We start from the raw sequence: 23,491 nt of genomic DNA on the forward strand, positions 1-23,491 counted from the left end.
CGACACAAACCACAAGCAACAGATAGAGAACAGTTATAGTGAGCAGAATCTAAGAAAGCCCTTTTTTTACACCTAGAAACCCACTCCACAGAACAGGGAGGAGAGGAGGTAGTTAAGAGCATTACTCAAGACAAGTACCTTGTTCTTCTAATGGCTACTTCTGACCACATATTCTTCACCTTTTACTAGATATCAAAGCAGTACCTGAGTAAAGGATGAGGGTTGGATGGGAGGACTTCAACAGGTAATCGTGCAGGACAGGGCAGGCAAAATAGCCCTCCCTGTGGACTTGAGAGTCGAGGAACAAATGCTTGGTGAAAATGAGACGAGACACCCATGTAGCAGATGTCCAGCACTGGAACACCCCTGGCCAAGGCCATAGTGCATCCCTTAGCTCTGGTAAAATGAGCACGAAGGTTCTCAGGAGGCTATTTGTAGGCCAAGACAGAGCAAATTTTTAGGATAGCTCTTCCCTTCCACCAGAGAACCCCACAAAAAGTTAGGCATCCACTTGGCTAACCCCAAGCTATGTGTCTACTGGTATTGCCTCGTCTCCTTAGAGCAATGCAGCAGAAAGAAGAAAGCGGGAGCAATATGGACCGTCTTGCATGGAAAGGCAACACCAATTTTGGCAGAAATAAGGCCGGAGTTTAAAGCACTAGCTTTTCCAGAAAGAGGGTTGTATATGGTGTTGGTACTTTCAGAGCCTGAAGTTAACAGATATGGCACACTAAAGTAATATCAATAAAAAAAAGTCTTATGGGTTCAGTAGCCTCAAAGAACAGCTGGCATGAGAGGCATGTACACTAAGAAGGTAAGAACCAAGTTAAGGCTCTATAGCAACATAACATAAAAAGCTGAGCGGCCCAACACATAACTTTTAAAGGTGCTCACGGCAAGCCATTTCTGTCCCAAATACAGGGCAAACAGAAGTATACTAGAAATTTTAGCTCGCAGTGGATTTATTACACTATTCTCAAACCAGGCCACAAGCTTTGTGCAACGCCCAGAACAGACTGATGCTGTGGACAGATAGCAAGCAGGAAAGAAGATAACCACTACTTATAGATCAAATGTGTTCGGGTGGTTCCACTGAATTTCCATGCAAGAAAGTGTATGCTGGGACATTTGGGTGTATATCCCTGCACCTTTACTGGGAGAGCAGGTCATCTCGAACAGGCAGACAGAACAATAGACAGATGCTCAGATTTAACAGGTACCAGACCCTCTGGAGCCCAGTCCTGGGCAATTAGGATGAGCTAAGCCCCATCCCTCCTGACTTTCTTCAGAACCTGGGAAAGAAAATGCGGGAACACATACAGTTGACCAGAGTCCCATTGAAGGCAGAACAAGTTTCCCAGGGAACTCTAGACCTAAAGAAGTTTGACAGTGACAGTTCTCTGCAGTAAAAAAAAAAAGATCTACCTAAGACGCAAGCAAGAGGATAAATACTCCTTAAAAACCGTCCAGATACACAACACTCATTGGTGGCTAGATAGCATATGCTGAGTTCTTCATCACTGGAGTTTTTAGACCATGCCAGATGATTAAAAGTCAAGGAAACTCCCTGAAGGTCGAGTCATCACTCTAGTCTCAGCTCCTCCTGGCACAACCCACACAACCCCATACTGCCCTGAGTGTTGCAATAGCACATGACTATCATGCCATCTGTCTAAACCTACACAGGCCTGCCCTTCATGAAAGGCATAAAGGTCTTGAGAGCTAGCCAAATGGCTCGTATTGCCAGGAGACTGATGTAGTGCATTGCTCAAGCAGAAACCAGAGGCCTCTGATCACCACCTTATCTGGGTGGGCTTCCCAGTCTAGAGACAATGCACACATTATCACTGTGAGTTCTGGGTGGTGTAGTGGGAACAGTCTACTGCAAGTCAGGTTGAAATTCCTAATACACCACTTAAGGACCCGGGCCACCTCATCTGACACACAGATATTGCCCGAGATGTGAACAGTGTTAAGCCCACTGAAGACAGAGGTTCCATTGCAGAGCACACCTATCATAATGGGCATGAGGGACCAGGAAGATACACAAGGGCAGGAGCCCATAAAGTCTTAGAACTATCTGGATCAGAACACAGGACTGAACCTGAAATATTAGAATCATCACCTGAATACACAGGACTTATTACAGCAGTGGAACATCTTTGACAGCCACCGTGTCCAGAGCAGTCCCTGCCACAGGAATCCTCTGAAATGGCTGAATGTGAGATTTCATCTCATTGTTGAACAACATTAGGAAAGGTAGGCGTGAAATAGTCCTCTGTAGGTGATCTGCAATAGACTGATGAGCCCACCTTCAATAGCCAGTCACCAAGTTGCAAGTAGTACTGTGAGATAAAGTTGTTCCTTCCCTAACGACCGAGCAGAAAAAACGCCTGTGGGACTGCAGGAGCTTTACATGAAAGTATGTGCCATGTAAATCAAAGGACACTATCCAACCCCAGAACTAGGGCAAAGAGGACTTTAGGCAGAGTAAGACTCTTGAATTTGTCCTTAAGGAAAGTGTTGAAGAACGAAAAGCCCGAAAACGGTCCTTTTTAGGCACTAAGTAGCACCTGTTGCCAATATCCTTCATTGGGACTGCATCTGTTTTCTTATGGTTAGCAATGGCCAAAGCTTTTAAGCAAGAATGGAGGCATATTCTACTTTGATCTCAGTGAAAACATAAGCAACTGTAAGGGACTGACAGAAAGGAGAGAATGCAACTATGACAATCAGCATGACCTACTGGTCCGAGGTAATACAAGACCAGTTGAAGGAATATTTGGTTCAAAAGCAGTCACAAGGAAGATGAGAACTAGCAATGCTGTTGTTGGAACTGTCCTCTGCTGTGACCATACCCCCTGGAGCATCGTAAGAGTTGGACAGGCTACTGCACAGGCTGAGATGGCTGCCTCTGTCTGCAATTCAAACAAAAAGAATCTGGCGTTATCGGGTGTCACCTATATATTCTACGTAAGTCTGGTGTAGGGGGATTTATTCTTTCTCCACCCAACCGTTGCTACTCAATTGTACAGTCTAATCCAGTCCTCTGTGCCCACTACTCTAATATTTTTATTGTAAAAAAGGATGTAGGTCAGCACACTCGTAAAACAACATACCCTCTTAGTTAAGTGTATGTATACCACAAAGAAAAATGTGTGGAAAGATGAGAAAGTACCTCAGGTGTGCATCATCAGCTTGCCCACGTTTTTGTTATCATCAGTAACTTTCTCATATAGAAAAGGAATTGCATGGCCAGTTAGAAAGGTGTCTAAAAGAATACAGTGTGATCAGCATATCACTAAAGGCAACATTTTGTCTCGTTTTTTTCACGAGGTCTTCATTTTCTTCTTTTGTTTCCTTTAGTGATATGTTGATCACACTGTATACTTTTTGACACCTTTCTTACTGGACACGCAATTTCTATTCTATATGAGAAAGTTACTGATGACAAAAACGTGGGCAAGCTGGTGAGAACCTGCCAGTAGCTCCTCTGGTGGTGCGCATGTGAGTTACTTTCTTATCTTTTCACAGATTTTACATACACTTAATTATAGAGGGTATGTTGTTTTACAAGTGTTCTGACCTAGATCTTTTTTAAAAAAAATAAAAATATTTGAGAAATGGGCACAGAGGACTGGATTAGACTGTACAATTGAGTAGCACCGGTTGGGTGGAGATAGAAAAAATCCCCCTACACCAGTCTTACGTAGAATATATAGGTGTTGCCTGATAACGCCAGAGTCTTTTTAGTTGAATACTTGATGATTGGAGGGTGATCTGGTGCATATTTTCCCTCTTCAGCTCCTTGTTGAATAAAGTGCCTCTGCAAGCCTGAGCCTGGGCATAGCCCCTGAACCTCTGGCTTTGTTGATCAGGCTGGGGACAGCAAGCACAAGGAGACCACATCTCATTTCGTTTTAAATAGTCCCAAAGATGAATTTGCCTGTCACCAAACACCCTGGAGCAAACAAAATGTATAAACATAAGGGACGCTGAAAGCCCCGGAGAAACCTGCTGCGTGCTTTATGGAGTGATGATTAATCCCATAGCTTGGGCTACAGAGTCTGTGGTATCCAGCCCACCCTCCAGAATGTCGAGGACTGTTTGTGACTAACTTCTAAAGGAGGGCTGGCAAGATCTTACTTGGCTTATCCTAGATGGTTTGATTGTAGCGGCTCAACAGGTAGTTTGCAATCAAAGATTACAATGCCAAATAGGCAGCGGAGTAAAACCCCATTAGTCCATGTACATCAATGCACCTCACCACCAAGTCTCTACAAGGGCTCCATCGATTGTAAGGCTTTGAAGTTGTTTTGCCAAACTGTGACATTTCTGTGAGCAGAGTAGCCTTAGTTTCTATAGTTATCAACTAGATGTGGGCTAACTTCTTTTTTCTTATCTACATAAAACAGATAAGAAACTGCAGACAGATTCACAGTTCCTGTATCTACCTCGCACAGGCTGGAAAAATGGAGTTAAACAAGAGAAATCCCCTGCAAACTGAAGATTCCTTATTCTGGGCATTGAGAAATACAAGGAATAAGGATTTCTTGTGCCATTTGACACTGCCAGAAGTTGGCCACTGTAATTAGGTTAATGATAATTACAGCACATACATAACAATATCCTACCAGCTGCATGGTAAAGGGTGTCCAGGGAAATTCCGAACACATTGGCTCTAGCTGCGGATTGGAGTCAGCAGAATGACAACTGTGCAATCTCTCCCTGGAGTGGAAGCAATGAGTTGAGGACTCCCATCTAGACTTATTGTGTTTGTGCTGAGATTTGTGCTTGGTCATAGACTTGTCCCAGGACAAAGACTGAGATCGGGATTTGAAGTAGGAATGAGCTTGCAACTTGTACTCCACAACGCACACCTTTGCCTCACACTTCCTGATGGCTTTCTGAAGCATTAGAGAGAATTTGTGGCAATTCTTTATCTGAACAGCCACAAAGTGGTCCAACTGTATTGACCAAATAGCTTCTACATTGGTTGGAATTAGTGCTTCTGCAGTTTTTATTCATGGGAGTCTGACAGGGTATGGCTGATAGAATTGGTATGTTTGTGAACTGCCCATAAGGCCAGACAGATTGTGGTTAATTCCAGGATGTTGATCAGAAGACACCTTTCTTTCTTGTCCAACCACAGACCCCTTGTGGAAAAGTTCTGCATTTGTGCTTTGAAGAATGTCTATTCACAATGCAATCTGATTGTTAAAGCGGTCAGGAAACCCAACTTCCAGGTTGTCTGTCAATTAGAACAGTAGTGCCCGTTTTTGTCGCTACACAATTCTCATTACATTGTCTCACAAGCCTGTAGCTTGTTGCCACTGCATTTCCAGTTTGTGATGGATGGCATTTGTTTCTAGTCGCAGAACAGTACAAAGAGATGTATGAGGACATGAAACTCACCAGTTATTTGCATATTCTGACTGTGTCAATATCCTTTAATTAGAAGCTTATACCTTTGCTTGTTGTCTGGAGATGCATTCTGTACATGGGAATGAATGCCTTCCTGAAACCAGTGTTCAAGACTAGTCACAGGAAAACGAAGCCTCCTAGCAGGGCTGGTGCATTTTTTTCACAACCCAGTCACTGGGCAGACAGTTACAGGGGAGCACATCTTTGCAAAAGAACATTTAAGAGCCACTTGTCCAAAAATGGTGACCTTTTCTTTGCAGAAAGTCTGCAAGTGGGGCAAGACACTTCCTAAAAAAATTAAGGTGCAGATTCTAGTTTGAAAGGAAGCGCTTTGAAAAGGTGATGCCGCACCAACAAAGAGAACCTTGGGTATTTGCTGGTTTTTAGGTGCAAGGGGAAGAATGAATACGTTTTATGGACCAGTTAACTAAATCTTTTACAATTAAAATTCTAACGACAGCCCCAAAAGGCTAGGAGCAATATTTCCACTTAGGATAGTGAACAAGGAATTAAAGTGCAGTTAACGCTGGAAGCAGCAAAAAATGTTTTAACGCACAGAAATTGTAAACAGTTAATAAAACGTTTGCAATTAAAATCTGGGCAATTGCTCCCAAAAGTCAAGTGTAACCTTAACGTTTATTAAAATTTAAGGGAATCCCTAGCAGTTTTAAAGTGATATTTGTGCCAAGAAGGTGAGAGCACATGATTTTTATAAAACAATTAATGAACATATTAAATATGATGAAATAATGATTGTAACCATGTTATTATAGTTTTACAGGTTTTTTTTCCGGAGAATCGTCGTTAGTCCCCGCCACATACACAATTGTGCAAAATAAACGAATATGCTACTTACCAGTATGAATCTGTTCTTGGCATGTAGGGCTGCTGACATTCATATCTGTGCATAGATGGCCACCTAGTGTTGGATCCGGATGATTGCACATGGTTGTCCTCGAAGAGTCTTTGAAGTATCACGAGATAGGTGGCTCCTCCCCTGGACTACAGTGCGCATGGGCATCCTCTCCATCCTCAGATTGTTTTTCGCCATTGTGGCAGAGATGGAGTGCAATACAGTGAGCGATGTCCATGCTAGATAGTAATTCTGAATGCTACAGCTGCTACAGGCGCCGGGGATGAGGGTGGGCGATATGAATGTCAGCAGCCCTACATGCCAAGAACAGATGCATACTGGTAAGTAGCATATTCCGTTCGAGGCATGTGGGCTGCTGAATTCATATCTGTGCATAGATTGCATAGCAGTCCCCCCTGTTAGCGGCGGCTGCCCGTGACAGCTGCAGCAGTCTGAAAAAGTGTTTTGAGAACAGCCTGTCCTACAACTGCCTGCTGTTTAGAATGCACATCTACGCAGTAGTGTTTCGTAAATGTATGTGTGATGGACCAAGTGGCTGCCTTACATATCTCTTCTAAAGAGATATTCCCCAGGAAAGCCATGGACGCTCCTAACTTACGTGTGGAGTGTGCTCGTGGTGGAATGGTTAGTGTGCGTTTAGCCTTGGCATAGCAAATCTGTATACATTTATCGATCCACCTGGCTATCCCTGTCTTAGAAATGGGGTTGCCTTTGTGTTGTGGAGAAAAGGCAACGAAAAGATGTTTTGTTTTTCTGAAATCCTTCGTTCTGTCTATATAGTACATTAGAGCCCTTTTGACATCCAACGTGTGTAGGGATCTCTCTGCGACATTTTCCGGATTGGGAAAGAAAACTGGCAGTTCTATGGTCTGGTTCATGTGGAACTGAGAAATCACTTTAGGCATAAATGTAGGGTTGGTGCGTAATACCACCCTATTTGCGTGGACCTGGATGAATGGCTCTTGGATGGTGAGTGCCTGGAGTTCACCAACTCTCCTCAGCGAAGTAATGGCCACTAGGAAAGCAACTTTCCAAGTCAGAAATTGAAGCTCACAAGAGTGTAGAGGTTCAAAGGGTGGTCCCATTAGCCTGGTGAGGACTACATTCAGGTTCCAGACTGGTGACGGTGGGTGTCTGGGAGGGATCACTCTTAAGTCCCTCCAGAAAAGCTTTAATGGCAGGCACTCTGAATAAGGAGAGGTGCTGCCTGTTCTGAAGATAGGCTGCTATGGCGGATAAATGTATGCGAATGGAACTGTATGCTAGATTACTTCTGTATAAATGCAACAAATAACAGATGATGTTCTGAATAGATGCATCCAGTGGGTTAATGTCATTGTTGGTACAATATATGACAAACCTTTTCCATTTAGCCGCATAGCATGCTCTGGTTGTGGGCCGTCTTGCCTCCTTGATGATATTCATACATTCCGGCGGCAAGTTGAGGTAGCCAAATTCTAGGACTTCAGGAACCAGATCGCCAGGTTGAGCTGTTGCGGATCTGGATGCTGAATGTCTCTATGGCTCTGCGTCAAAAGCCTGGGTGTGAGGCGTAGCCGTTGATGCGGTACCACGGATAGTTCCAGAAACGTGGTGTACCATGGTTGGCGTGCCCACATTGGAGCAACCAGGATGAGGGTCATCGAGTGTTGCCGTAGTTTGCGTGCCACCAGCGGTATCAAAGGTGCTGGGGGAAAAGAGTACGCAAATTTGCCTGACCAGTTCATCCATATCGCATTGCCTTGCGACTGTGGGTGTGGGAACCTGCTTGCGAAGTTTTGGCATTTTGCGTTTTCCCTTGTGGCGAACAGGTCTATCTGTGGATGACCTCATTGCTGGAAGTACGGTTGGAGTACTGATGGATGTATGTCCCACTCGTGCATCTGGTGGCTGTGCCTGCTGAGCAGGTCCGCCATCTGGTTGCCCTTGCCCGGGAGGTGTTCTGCCATGAGGAACATTTTCCTCTGAATGGCCCACTTCCACATGCTCTGAGCCAGGTGAGACAACTGTGGAGAGTGTGTTCCTCCCTGCTTCTGTATGTAGTACATGGCAGTCATGTTGTCCGTCCGGATCAACACGACTTTGTTGCACAGATGTACTTTGAAAGCTTTCATTGCCATGAAGATTGCCATCAGCTCTAGAAGGTTGATGTGCATCTTCTTCTGCAGTGTCGTCCATAGTCCCTGCACTGTGTAATGGAGTACATGAGCTCCCTATCCCTGGAGAGACGCGTCCGTTGTCAGTATTATCTGTGGTACAGGCTCTTGGAACGGTCGGCCCTTGCAAAGGTGTTGTGGATTCCACCAATGCAGAGAGTTGTATGCCCGACCGCTCACCAACACTAGGTCTTTCAACTGCCCTTGAGTCTGGTTCCACTGACGTGCCAAGCACTCCTGAAGCGGGCGCATATGTAGTCTCGCGTGCGGGACTATGAAGATGCAGGAGGCCATCATGCCTATCCACTGCATGAACACTCGCGCCTGAAGGGAGCGTTGAGGTCTGAATTTTCGTATCAGCAGTTGCATGCTGTTTATCCTCACTGAATTTGGCTGAGCTGTGGCTGCCAGAGTGTCTATTGTCGCACCCAGGTACTGCCGTACGTGGGTGGGTTGAAGATGTGACTTTGGGTAATTCAGTGAGAATCCCAGATCGTGAAGGAGGTGAATGGTGTGGGACATGTGGGTGGCGCACAGCTGGGCTGACTTTGCTTGAATAAGCCAGTCGTCCAGATAAGGGTAGACATGTATGTGCTGTCTCCTGAGTGTGCATTACTTGCATGATGCACATCATAGTGCCTTTGTTATTTGCTTTATGTATTTTTGTATCAAAATCAATTTATTCAGCACTGTGCAGCTGTTAAGTGTTGTATGTTTATTATCATCCTTGTTCCTGGATGAAAAGTGCCTTTGATTAACGGTCAGTGGCAGTCTAACTAACCTGGGTATGAGCTCTGGTGCTGACAATTGGCAGCTCTGTGATCCCAGGGCACTTGACTCGAATTACCACTGTTGAAGTGCCTTCAGGTAAAAGGGCACAAAAGGAGGCAGAAGTCCCCTTGCCTCAAGATCCTCACCCAGCACCTCAAGAACCTCACAGGAGATGCAGCCATGGTCTAGGACACTAAATGATTGAGAGGAAACCAGTCCTCCGAGAGGTGGAACTAGAATGCCGAAGACACCAACTTCCAGAAGGAAAACTGACAATTAATAACACCTATGGAATACAATGGTACAAGGTATTCCAGAAAGCGACCGCAATAACACCCTCTCCAGGGATGAAGCAGAGAAAAAATAGTGCGGCTAGAGGCACACGCCTAGTTATAGTTCAGTAAGGAACCAAAAGATCAGTGGCAGAAAGTCATCCTGGCAATGCATAACGAGAAGAGAAATAAGAAGTGCAAACACACCAATATGAGACAAAAGTAGAATCGTCATCATAGGCCACAGAGGAAAATCAACCAGGTTCACTGCTCCCGCTAAGGACAAATAGACCTTAGAAAAGACAGGCACTCTAAGGATGAAAGACTCTGATGGTTGTAGTGGAAGCTGGTGCAAGGCGAATGCACAACCATTACATTTCTGAGGCACACAACCGAAGTTCCTCTAAGGGATACTAAGTATTCGAACAGATCTCAAAAGGGCCTACAAGACATACAGAAGATGGTCCCTGCAGAACAGGGAGCAAGGCTGCAGTGCATCTGCACAATGCAAGCAAAATGCCTACTAGAGCACAAGATCTGTGGTAGTAAACTAGCCTGCAGAAGGAAGCCTGTAAAATACAGGCGTACATTGGTCCAGAAAACAACATATGTCCCAGATGAACAAGTTACTTACCTTTGGTAACTATGTATCTGTAAGAAACATATGTTAGTTATAGATGCCTTAGAATTACCCACAGACGTCAGACCGTATCCGTAGATTTTATTCTCAGCAGTACCCCTGCGCGTGGGTCGGTGGCGTCGGGCGACGCTGCCTCGGTCTCTGTGTTGGCCGGGATGACGTCACTGTCTATATAGACGCTGCACCTGCACGCTGGCGTCAGTTCTGGCACGACAATCTACACCAGAAGTGCAGAGCCATGCAAGACACTGACAACTGGTGCGCTAAACTAGATCCCTGCAAGGGAGTCCCTGTCCCTAGAAGTCAGTTCGTGAAGCTGGGAAGGTGGGTGGGACGGTAAGGAATCCATAACTAACATGTAATTACAGATACAGGTAAGTAACTTGTTCATCTGAAAGAGACTGCTAGTTATAGATTCCTTACCTGAGAATAGATACCCCAGCAATACCAACCCCGGAGGAGGGTCTGTGAACTAAGTTCACACCATAAAAGCCCTGGAGGACAGAATGGTCATAATAGCCATCCCTGCGGACTTGGCTGTCCAGGCAGTAATGTCTAGTGAACGTGTGCAAGGATGCCCACGTGGTTGCCTAACAGATGTCAAGGAGTGGAACTCTGCGAGCAAGAGCGATGGTGGCCGCTGTACCTCTGGTAGAATGAGCATGGAGCCCCACTGGAGGTTCCTTTTTGCCAAAGCGTAATCCAGTTGTAAAACTCGATTTTGGGATTTCAAGGTCTTTATGTCATTTGTGTTCTCCTGTACTGAGGCTGAGAGTGTCTTAACCTCAAGTTCCAATGAGCCTGTACGGGCACAGATATCATCAAGCTTGGACTCTAATGGCTCACATTTGTCTTGTATCCCCTTCTGGTTCGCTTCCGAGATTGCAAATTTAGAGAGCAGATCATCCCTTAAGGCCTGAAGAAAGGGCCCCAGCTGAACCTTCTCGGTCCCCCCCTCCCTCTCCATCCCGACTCCATCAAATGTCATTACTTGAGGGTCTTCATGTACTACCCCCAGCATATCTGGGGGCACATCTGGGGGTAATGCAGGCAACTTGTTAGGATTTACAGCGCCACTGTCTTCAGAATATCAGGAGTGGTGTACCCACATGAGATAACCGCTTTTTCGGGACTGGGTTCTTTCACTAAAGAGCCACCGAGAGATGGAAATGGCATTTTGAATTATTGTAAACTCTTGTGGTGCCGCTTCCTTCATATGAGGGGGCCCGGTCAGTCATTAGTGTATAATCAAGTCAGTACTATCTTTATGACGATTGCCCATTAGTATACAAATCTGGTCAGTCCATAGACTTTTGTTCGTTTACCCCAATACAGGTGGCTCCTACCAGGACGAGTCACTGTGAGACACTTGACCACGTGACACAGTGTCAAATTGATGGTTGCCGGTACATAATGGCTGGGCATCCATAAGGTAAACAAAGAGCCTTTACTATAACTTGTGCGTGTATTTTGGAACGTCCAAACTGCACTCTCTTGCCACAGAGGTGCAGCATGAACAGTACAATCACTGCTATGCTCTGTTTTTTATTTACACAGGTCTTTTGTTCAAACAAATCTTGACGTGAAGTTCGAGAATAGTGAACCCCTTTTGCGCCCTGATGAAGTTGCTGAATTTATAGCAACGAAATATGTTGGCTAGATAAAGAAGAGGATATGGTATATAATTAAACCATTTTTAATGGAAGGTCTTGCAGCATCAGAATAAAGGAATAAGACGGCCAGCAAGACTTCTCCAGGTTTTACTTACCTGTTTGTTTTGGGGTCTTCGTATGTATATATGTTGTCACAGTATTGTCTGAATCCACTCACTGTGTACTGTGTGTGTGTGTTTTTTCCTTGTCACTATTCACACTATGTGTAATAGTAGATTTGTGTGCACGTTTTTTACTTCACGTAGAGAGAGTAACCGATGATGAGAAGTGGGTAGACCGGATATTGCTAAACCGGCAAACCCCTCCGGTGTTACGACCATGAGGTACTCTACTCCCCACATTTTTTCTAGTATATTTGTTCTAGTAAGTGTTGGCCTGTGATTTTACTTAGTTCATGTTGAGTTACTGAGACACACTGGCCTAAGGAATAGTGTGAACACACACACCTAGGGTATAGAAATTGACATTGTGGTCATTTACCCCTGTTTTGGTCAGTAAAGAGGATGGTGTGTTTACTGAAGTAGGGTGACAGTTTGATTGTCTGTGATTAAGTGGGGGGCAGCCTTACCTCCCCCTACACCCCTTGAGATTAGTGGCATATCTGGGGGACCAACAGAAAGTTGTGAAGTTATCTGAGCTTTTTGACTGGAAACATAGGACGGAACAGAGGGGGTAGTGGTAACTGTAGTAGAAATGCGGATAGTAGCAGCTGCGTCCCCTGATGTCAATCCATCTTGCTGGCTTGATGAACTAATTGAACTGGTAAAATCAATAGAAACAGTAGGATTCTGCAGGCTTATATTATTTACCCCTTCCTGTGCCTCCTGTAGTTTGGCCAAAGGAGAAAAACGATTCTTGAGAGGGATTGAAGGGGTTTGCAGGGGATTGCTCTGTGGAGCTGAAGCTGTGCCTGTAATGGCCCCTGAATCTGAGTCTTGTAAATTCACAGCCTGCTCCATAATTTTAAAATAGGATTTAAGGGAGGGATTGGGCCTTACAGATATACCACCAAGAACCTTAGATTTCACGAAACCCCCAGGCTTAGTATTTTTCTTTTTGGGGGGGGGTCGTGGGTATGGTTACCTTCAGGCTATCTGGGGAATCCAGAATACCCTTAAATGTAAGTCCCTCCTGAGTCCGAGATGGGAGCTGATATCTGTTCTTTCCTGTGGCCCCCCCAGTAACAAAATCCCCTTTTCTTCTCTCCTTCCCTTTTTCCCTTGTGTTGGTGAGGGCCTCAGGTATTGTTACCGGCACAGGTACAAGTGTAGCTACTTCCCCCACCTTATTCAAGATCGAATCAACTTGATCAGCTTTATAAGCCTCAGCAACTGCATTTACTAATAATACAGGGGGAGGGGGCGGGGTGGGGTGGTGGTGCAGGATTGAAATAGACCTGAGCCATACACCCCTTCTTGCCCCTCTGGTTCCGTCCCAGTACCCTACCTATCTCGTGATTCTTTAAGGAGCCCTGTACTTCCAGGGCACACAATGGTACATGTGGTGTACTCACTCTGCCAAGCCCATAAGCGCCAAATGGAGCCGTGAGGCTGCTGCCCGGACCCGTAGCCACAACTCTGCACGGCTCTCCCAGAGACTCGCTCGACCTCCGCTGAATCTGCCGCGAGGGTCTGCCACAGCCCCGGGCTCCGCCCCAGCTCCTAGAGTCATCCACGCCTTCTGGTCCTAGCGCCGTCCGGGCCGCTCCACTCCACTCCGCCGCGAAAATTAAGAAAGAAGAAAACAAGGGAACTGCGTCAGGTCAAGAATCCCTTTTCTTTCCATCGAAAATGCCTCGTTTTTACCGGGTGAGTCTACCGCATTTAACAGTATCGTATACCGTCTTCATACCGAGACGCCGTACTGCTCCTGGTGCTTCCTGCGACCAGCGTCAGCCAGCCGCCATGTTCCTCCCCCCGTTATGCACATCTCTTGACGTAGAATCGTTTTCTTACTAAAATGATTGGGCTACGTGAAGAAAAGACACATGATGATTCTTAAGATACGGGGGTTAGTTGGTTGTGATATTTAGCACTGCCATATTATGCTGAATAGAGAACAAGTGATTTTGAAGCATATAAGATTACCCGCATAAGTGGTAGAATTCATAAAGTATAAAACTAGATATACGTGTACTGAAGTAGCAGAATATATAAAGTATAATACCGGATACATGCGTTTTATTTCTTGAAAAACTCACATGAGTAGTCAGGTCTCTAAAGGTGGAATAAAATCAGTAACTAAGACTATGAAGAGATTAAGAGAAAAATTGGTACTTGGGGACCTCATGTGAGGACATCATATATGGAATGCCGGGCTGATATGAGGTTTCTTTTTTATACATTAGATGGGACTTATCATGGCTCCAGATAAATACTAAATTTGGACTACTGAAAATCTTTCGGATACTGGAATAGATAGAAATATACGTTTGGTGGAGTACACTTTAAGGTAAGACCTTTAGGCATGGGCTGACTAAATGAAGTGGTAGAATACGCCACACATGCAAGAAATGGAATAGAAAGACAAATGTCTGCTTTTAAATACAATATTATGAATTTGTTTTACAGGAATATTGAATGTTACAAGTGTGGGTTGACAGTGCTGAACAAATTTGAAATCTGGTGAGCCTATTATCGATGTAAATATAGATCATGGATACCTTTTATAGTTTTGCACGGCATGAACTTAGGTGTAGTCGGCTTCGAAACACAGGCTTGTCTTTTGATCGTTAGTTTTGGTCACATATTGGATTTGTAGGTAACATTCACGGTTTTATATTGGTGGTTTCACGTGGTGGCTGTCCTTTCAGAGGTTTCGTGCCTCATATGTTGCAGCCCTTAAATTGGATGCAGCAGTTGAGGCATGACTAAAAGCATGATATCTGTTTTGGTGGTCATGTCACAGAGGGTTCTTGAGAGGTGATGGGGACACTTAAAACATGGATAGATAATTATGTACAAGAGATGATATTTTTGGAAAATTGACTAATTTATTAGTTTATATATGATTTACAGCCTTGAGAAAGCCCGCAGGGGGTGAAACGCGCCTCGGCTGTGAAGCATTATGCTTTAAAAGAAATAAAAACTTACATTTGTCTACACTACGAGATACCTTTGGACTGAAAAGAAGCGTCTGTGCAAGAATACAAACTGAAAAATGGTGCAGAATGCACAGGGATAATAGTGACTAGATATGATGTGCGCTGGTGTTTTTCTTTCTTATCCTTCAAGTGTCCATTATTCAACCCTGAGGTAATTTGTGCAAAGAAACAACTCTTTTCCATCTGAAAATTATGCCCAGATACATTTTTCACTATGAAAGACAGTGGTCTTTAAAAAACATACTGGTGGCCTAAGTACATGTGTTTTTCACGAACTACCTTAGGGTATAATGATGGCCACTTCAAGTAATATTTAGAAAGAATGTGTATCACTCTATGCACTTTAAAATAGTTTTGTCTTCGTAGATAAATCTCTTGTGAATGTTTAAAATCGTATTGCATAGTGAGTTCAGATAACTGATGCCATATTACTTACCCAAGACTGATCAGTGAATGAACCAGAGATTATTTACCAAACAATTATGGTTCATTCATCTATAATGACATAAGCATTATGATAAGGCACAAGTGCCGTATGGCTTAACGAATGAATCTTCTATATGAGATCTATGTATCCGAGACAAGGTTCTGGAGGTTTATTTGGGCATCCCCATACAATCCCAGATGCTCGCATACAACAGGTTCAAGATTCACCAATATGCAGATTATACACAACTCTACTTCAAAATCTGCCCTGCTTCAGACATCCAATGCCTCAAACACCGCCTGCTCAACATCAGACCTGGATGGCCAGCGTTACCTTAAGTTCAACACAACCAAGACAGTGTTCCTATCTTGGTTCAATGACATGAACCCTGATATCTTGGTGCCCCAACTTTCACTGAATGCCAAGTCACTTGGGTTCACCACGGGTACTAAACTCACCCACCAGGAACACATGCCAAAAAACATCAAAAGGGCCTAGAACTGCATGTCATATAAAGAAAGGCAAACAGTTTCTCAGAAAGCAACTTCATAACTGCTGTTCAAACCCTTATACTCTCGCATCTGGATTAATTTAACTACCTCCTCCATGGTCTCCCAGACTCCATTTTGCCACCCACAGGGGCATCGTACATACTGCTCCATGTCTTATTCAGAGCCTGAAGAAATATGAATACAACAGCCACATCCTAATAGAACTTCACTAGCTCCCCTAGAAGTCAGCATCACCTTCAAAACCATCTGCATTATTTACAAAGTCATCCAACCAGCATCGCTGCTTCTCTTGCACACAAGTTCCCTGGTGGTTCACAGCACAACCATAGCCAGGCCATCTTCAAACTGCAAACTAATGAACGTAAAAAAGAAAAAAGAAAAATAACTTTTTCCAATCTTGAAACCAGGATATACAATAACATCTCCATTTACATTAGGGCCGCCCCAACGCTGCTCTAATTTAGGAAAGAGTTGAAGACAAACACAGAAATAAGAACCAAAAGGTGGAGAAGTGTGGCTCACTGGTTAGAGGAGGCATACCCTGAAGCGGAGGTCAGACCCGAGACCAGGGTTCGATTCCCGACGCAGCAGGGTCCTGAACACAATTGTCCACGGACTCGATAATTCTCGCTTCGGTGCCCACTCTAAGCACGAGTTCACACTATGCAGCTCTGGGCAACAAGCTTGCTTAATCTCCACAACGGCCCCCCCGCGGCGGGATGCCTGGCTTTCACCTTGGGGATGCCCAGCACGGGTGATCTCACAGGGAAAAACCAGGACGGGTTCCCAAGGCAAGCGCCGAGATGCCCAAGGGTAACATCGAGCGCTATTTAAGAACACACATACATACACACATACAAAATCAAATTAAATGCTGCAGAGGGAATAGTATACTTTCAAAACACATATTTAACACACAAACATAAAATTGGTGATCAAATTACAAAGCTTTTATCATGCAATGCCGAAAATTTACTAAAAACAGTGGCACTCTACAAAGCAAACACAAAAAAAACTGTCTTGCTAGAAGTCCACCGGATGACATCACAGGATTACCTGTAGACAGAAAATCATGAGAGAATGCTTTGTTTATCAGTGGGATTAATCCATGCATAATGTTAAATTGCCAAAAAACTAATGATAAACTTATTTTATTATTCTCTCTTCTATATAAAAAGTATATAGGCGAAACCTGCTGGTGAAGGAGTTCGAGTTGCATCAGGAATCATATCAACCCTGACAACAGGAGCCGAAGGTGGTTGCTGTTGATAGTACATCTGAATGGGGAGCGTAATTGCCCTTCTTTTCACACCAACAACATGTATGTGTGCTTGTCCATTGCTCGTAGAGTCATCCACTCTTTTGACGGTATGGTTTGGAAAAACAGTTCTGGCAAACAAGCATAATAAAAGACAAAAAATAATATTAAAAAGCTGAAATGTCACAGGTCATTTTATAAACAACATTTCACTTCTCAATACTTATGTTGCTCTATACAAAGTCATGTTCTATTTTCAAAATACAGAGTAGATTATGGACTGGCTGAATGAAAATCTAAGCATACAAATACAAAAAACAGACTGCCACAATTCTTCGGTGGAAGATCAACCCTTTAAAAGCTATTAGCAAATGTTTTGCATTAAGAGTACGGCACGGCAAAACAAGTACACTAACGGGAAATGTAAGGTTTTTGTTTTCAGAAAATATTCCAAAAATCCTTTTGATAGATAACATGATGCTAATAAAATATAGCAAAAGACAAAATGTAGTAAAAGAAAATGACAGAAGGCATTCATATAGACATCAGGCAGAGTACAGAGCAGAATGGACCTTGGAAAGTCTCTCAAGCCTTACAACATCTGCAGTACTGGCCCACAGGTCAGTTTTTTTTTTTTAGATGTCTTCTAACGGAGTTTGCAAAATGTAAACAGTTGTCGGCAACTACTGTTTCACCCACTCTAGCAGCATAGAAAGTTTCACATCCATGGGTACACAGACAGGCATGTTCTTAAGCATATGAAGGCAGATCAGTCTAGACACCAATGAACATTATTAAAATTATTAGATCAGAGGGTATGCTTTAGCTTGTGGATTGCTCACACGCCTTAAAGGGTTACCTGGTGTCTCATGTTTTACAACATCCAGCATCTCATAGGACTGGATCCAGGATCCAAGTTAACTCACCCTAATGGCAATATTTTACATCAACAGAACCGAAACAAGGGAGGGGGGAGGACAACACATCCTTCCAGAAAGCCCCGCAAATGTTTCCCATTCATTCCAGTCAACTATAGTGCCGTAACAAATAATGGAATCCATATATGTGACCTACTGAGTGACTATGTTGGACCTGCTCTGAATCACAGAAACATGAAAAGCAGACAACACTTCAACTATTCTACATGAAGCCATGCCTGATGGATAACTAACACTCTACAAAACATAACCGGTAAGGTGGTGGGGTGAGGGGGAGTCAGGGGATGTTTGAGAGAAGGGTAGCTAAAGTTCACAAACTCTGTCAACTACCTTGATAAAATATAACTCAACAACAAAGTGTGAATCCTTTCTTATTCACTATCCATCACTTCAACCTTCAGCACTTCAATCCTTCTAATGTACAGACCATGTCCACACACAAAAATTTGTGGATGCACTATTGGATGCTGTACAGGATATCACAATTGACTACCATCTTTTATGTGTTCTAGGAGACCTCAAAACATTGCCTGACACATTGAAATTATACCAGGCAAGAGACCTACTCAAAGCTTAAAGCACTAAATTACCACCATCTTTTCTCTGTTGCTTCACAGAATGCAGGGCATACCTGCAATGCTATATTCACGCCTACAGACTTTTAGTCAAAGCAACACAGCCAATTACTTAAAGGGCTCATCATATATTATGCTTCCAATGGAGCCATCACCAGCAACAACACTTAAAGGCATCCCTAACATAGCATGGAAGAGTTTTAAAAGACACATTCCAGCCAGAATTAATGTTAGAGACCACTAAATGACCATGAACCAAATCCATTGCTGGGTCACAAACATTTTCTGCAAAGTTGTGCCTCTTAACCCCTTCAAATAAAACACAATCACCATCAGTACACTTGTTGATCGATGTCCTTATCTCCATTGCTGCCTGACCGTAATGAGGAAGACCTGCAACTGAGTTACGGTAACAAAACCAGCAATCACAAGGCAAGGAACTCTAATGAGATCTCCAGTACATAGAAAACAGGCTATCTCAATTTCAATGTTAATCTACAAAAAAGAAAATGAAAATCAGATTTCTAGAACAATGGAGGAAAAACAATTTCACAAAAGAGAAATCACTGTACAATAGTGGTACTCTCTTTAGACCATTTTGCAAGTTCACGAGGCACGTTATTGAGGCTTCTTTGTTCTCATGTTGGTTTTCTTTCTTCTCATGTGTCAAAGGTGCTGCTGTTGCACTGTGCCAGTTATTTTAAGGAAGAAAAACTTCACACCAGACATAGAAAACAAGTTCTATAACTGTGTCTTAATTTCTGTTTGTGTAAGTTTTGATTGACTGCAACGGTTCCATTCTCACAAGAACTCGCAGTCAAAATATCAGCAATCATTTTGCAGACAACCACTATATAAAGAGGCTGCACACAATTTGCCCCACCTGTTATTCTGTATTGTAGTGGAGCGACTTTGTGTGGCATCTCTTAAGAGGTTCCAGAATCTTCTTTCAGGGTTTGGAGTTTAATTCTTCTTGGAAAGCTAAACTTAATGCGGCCGATAGGGTGCTTTTTGCTTTTTTAATCCTTGTTCTGACCTATGTCTGATTCGGTGCTTAAACAGGGGCTCACACTAAAATTATAACAGTAACTTAAAATTTTAAAATAAATGCAAGACAACAGGAAATGCCTAAAGCTAGACTTTTAAATAAGATTTTATAAATAATTCATTTGTCCATCACCTGTACCAGAGGATTTCACAAAGAACTTAAGAAAGATGCATTGATCTGACAAGAGATCAGACAGAACTTCTGCCATTCAACAAAAAGTAATTTCGTTTTTTTCAGAAATTTAGGGTCCAAAAACAGATAAATAAAGACAAGTATTCTAACAAGAAGTGACTTTAAAATGGTTATGGTAAAGTATCACATATTGGAAGGTTAACACATGTGTTACTTTACCCATAGTTGATAAAACAAGCACTGCATGCCAACAGTAAGTTGGTAACTAACAAAAATGGTAAAGATGAAATGGTTACTTGTAGTCATGGCTCTGCCTCAGAGATCTTCAATTAAAGTCATAAATGTTCGAATAATTCTCCACTGCTTTTGTGGACCCCAAAACACTCAAAATTCATTTTTTTCCATATAACATTTAGCACCGGGTGCCAATGACCAAATGTTCATATGAATTAAAGCACCCTTCAGAAGCCTATCCAAAGTAAGTATTCACTCAAAATGTACATTGTAAAGAACAAGTGACTTATCGTCGGTAACGGCTTATCTGGTAGAGACATGAGCTAGCTGCAGATTCCTTACCTTTGAATTTCCCAGGCGTCAGACTGGATCAGTAAGATTTTTCTTCGAGCAATACCCCCGTGGGCCTGTAGGTGGCATAGGTCGGCACCGCGTGGCGTCATCTGTGTTGTCCACGACAAAGGTGACATTCATGTCACCTATTGACGGAGGTTACTTTTTTCACGACTTTCCAAGCCAGGAGCGCAGAGCCATTAAGTGTACCTAAAGAGGTGTGTTTGAAAACTAGGGCCCTAAAAGGGATCAGCCTTGACCCTAGAAGCCTGTCCGCAGTTTGGGGGTCAGTAAGGAATCTGCTACTAGATCATGTGTCTACCAGATACAGTGTTACTGAAGGTAAGTAACTTGTTCATCTGGTAGACACATCTAGCAGCAGATTTCTTACCTTTGAATAGATACCCTAGCAATACGATCCCCGGAAGAGGGGCTGAAGACAAGTATATAATAGAAAGTTCTGCAGGACTGAGTGGCCAAAATGGCCATCCCTGCAAACTTGACTGTCTAGGCAGTAGTGCTTAGTAAACTCATGCAGGGATGCCCACGTTACCGCCTGACAGTGTCCAGGACTGAGACTCCAGGTTGCAGTACTTTGCTGGCTAACCTGACCCAAGCCCCCAACCCTGAGCCCTAAAACTGGCCACACAGCCAGTCTGATATTGATTAGGAGAGGATGGCCCGGTCCTCCTCCAAGACCTGTGGCAGCATTTGCACAACTGTTTCCCATAGACAGTGGGAATAATTGCCTAATAAGCATGTGGTGTTCACTGACCGCATTCAAGTCTGGCAGAATTAAACATTTTCTTGCCCCAATTGTCCAACCTCTTGGATTCCCTGTTCGGGGGAGCAGCGGGGAACGTGCCATGGGAGGTGGAGGCTTGGTCCAACAAGCTCTCTGGGGTGGGTCGTAAAGAAATTTTTGTCGCCCGGGGCAGGGCTGCAGACTCAGGCGATCGTCCTGTTCACAAGAGCCAATGTGCTGGGATTGGCCTAGGATACCAGAAAGACATCCAAGAGGGCTTTTGTTGAATGGGAGCAAGGGTTCCAAGGAAGTAGCTCACTGCTGTAGTACCTCAGTCAAGATGTTAGTCTTGACCGCCACTGTGGATAGCTGAAGGTCAAGGAAGTTAGCTGTCCTGCACACCACCACTGCATAAGATACACCCTCCTCCGTAGACACAGTAGACGGAGAAAGCATGCTAGTAGGAGAAGTGTGGCTCAGGGGTTAGAGGCGGCAGACCCGGAAGCTGAGATCGGCCCTGGACCAGGGTTCAATTCCCCGCCTCGGCAGGTCTTGGGCTCAAAAAATTCCACGGACTCGATAATTCTCGTTCCGGTGCCTTTTCCACTCACAGGTTCACACTCTGCGACTCTGGGCAATAGCTTGCTTAATCTCCACAACGGCCCCTCGCGGCGGGATGCCTGGCTTTCACCTTGTGGATACCCTGCCGGGGTTATCTCACAGGGGAATACCAGGACGGGTTCCCTAAGCAAGCGCCGGGAAACCCTTTGTGGGTAGCTGTGCGCTATATAAGCTCAAATACATTTACATTTACATTTATCTGGGGAGATGTCCAGTCCACTGTCTTCACCTAATGACCTCATATCAGTCCATGTCCTGATCATATTACTGGTATTCTAAAGGGTCCAGTGATCCCTCCCATTCTTCTCCCAATCCAGGCGTGTCGAAGTAAGGCTTAGTGGACGATAGGAATCGGAAATCTGATGGTGCCCCCTCTGACACACAGAGCCCAAAGGCAAGCCAGAGGGGTCAGGTTGAGGTTCCGTGACAATTGTAAGTGGTGTTTTCGACTCGCACGAATATGGTCGAGTCTGGTATCTATGAACCGCAAATGACGAGTTTAGTAAGTGTGCGCAGTTTCGCTGTGCTAACTTAAACCGTTCGTTTGTTATGTGGGCTTTTCATCTGTACCCACGGGTTCCATCTTAGATACGGCATCCATTTTGTCTCTTGCCCTCAAGTAGCCAGCGAACGGACGCTGTCCGCTTCGCGACCCTGGGACTCCCAAGATATTTGCGGAAGACACATGTTCTTTGTAAGTGTCTTTATGACGAGGGGGTTGCTGCTGTAAGGCAGATGGCGCCGCTCGAGGCTCATCTTGCCGCACGGACTTATTGTCTCAAGCCGTGCATCTCATTAGGCACGTCCCTTTGATGCCTGTATCTCGTGTTTCTCGATACCTCCCCTTTTACACCCTTTCCGATCTCCCCACTGTCTCCGTCTTCCTCTGCACCTGTCTTCGTTCCTATTTCGATCTACTTTACTGCTGATTGGAATTTGCTAATGGTGGGAAGATGGGTTTTTACAGTTGGGAACCGCCAAATGTTTCCGCACTTATGTTCCGGACCTTGTGTGTTTCAAAGTGACCAAAGCGACCCCTCTGGGAGCTAAATGTGGGAACCGGGTTGTAAACTTTTGTGTTCAATGTTATCCTATGGGTAAAAACTGTATAAAAGGAGCGATCCACAGAACCAATTTGAAGCAGTCTCCCCGAACTACACTCGATGTACTTCCTGTGACTTCTGTGTTCCCTGCAGTAAATAAACCTTGACTCTTTGACGCCGAAGGAAGTGTCCCGTGTCTCTGTGACTTGTACGCCGGAGCAGGTTACCCACGAAGGTTTCAGGTGTTGTGCCCTGGCACCGCTGGGTCCAAAAGAACCCAGTCCTTCAGTTGGCGCCCAACGTGGGGCTGCATCAGTGGTACCGGTCCAAGCCCGACGATCGTGAGGAACTTCGTGTGAAATCTCCGAGGGAAGGTGCACCCCGCTTCATCGATCCTGTTGTCGAAATAAGTGGCCCGAAGACTTTTCCCGCGAAGATTCCCGCCTCCTGACGGCTGCGACGGACTGCTGCCCTGACTGTAGACCTGTTTTGGCGCCTGGCGTAGACCTTGGTATAGCGAGACGATTGACGGGCCTTCCTGAGGACGCCATTGATCTTTGAGTTAAGTATTTGTGGGTCGCTCCCAGAGTTCTTGGTTGTTGACACTTTAGCGAGTGTTTTTGTTGTAAACACTTTAGCGAGTGTTTTTGTTGTAAACACTTTAACGAGTGTTTTTGTTGTAAACGCTGTGTGAGTGTTTTTGTCGGTGACA

At 44.3% G+C, this 23,491-nt stretch overlaps 1 protein-coding gene across 2 annotated transcripts in view; it reads right to left on the reverse strand.

The window, feature by feature from the left end:
• Nucleotides 1–23,491, reverse strand: part of ARID2 (AT-rich interaction domain 2) — a 1,159,914-nt gene that overhangs the window by 311,943 nt on the left and 824,480 nt on the right. For both annotated transcript variants that reach the window (XM_086919090.1, XM_086919091.1), the window contains exon 14: nt 17,045–17,241. In XM_086919090.1, coding sequence (XP_086775216.1) covers nt 17,045–17,241 — 197 coding nt within the window. The remainder of the gene's footprint in view (nt 1–17,044; nt 17,242–23,491) is intronic.

Source organism: Lissotriton vulgaris, chromosome 1_1, assembly GCF_964263255.1.
Source record: "Lissotriton vulgaris chromosome 1_1, aLisVul1.2, whole genome shotgun sequence".
Classification (NCBI taxonomy): Eukaryota; Metazoa; Chordata; class Amphibia; order Caudata; family Salamandridae; genus Lissotriton; species Lissotriton vulgaris.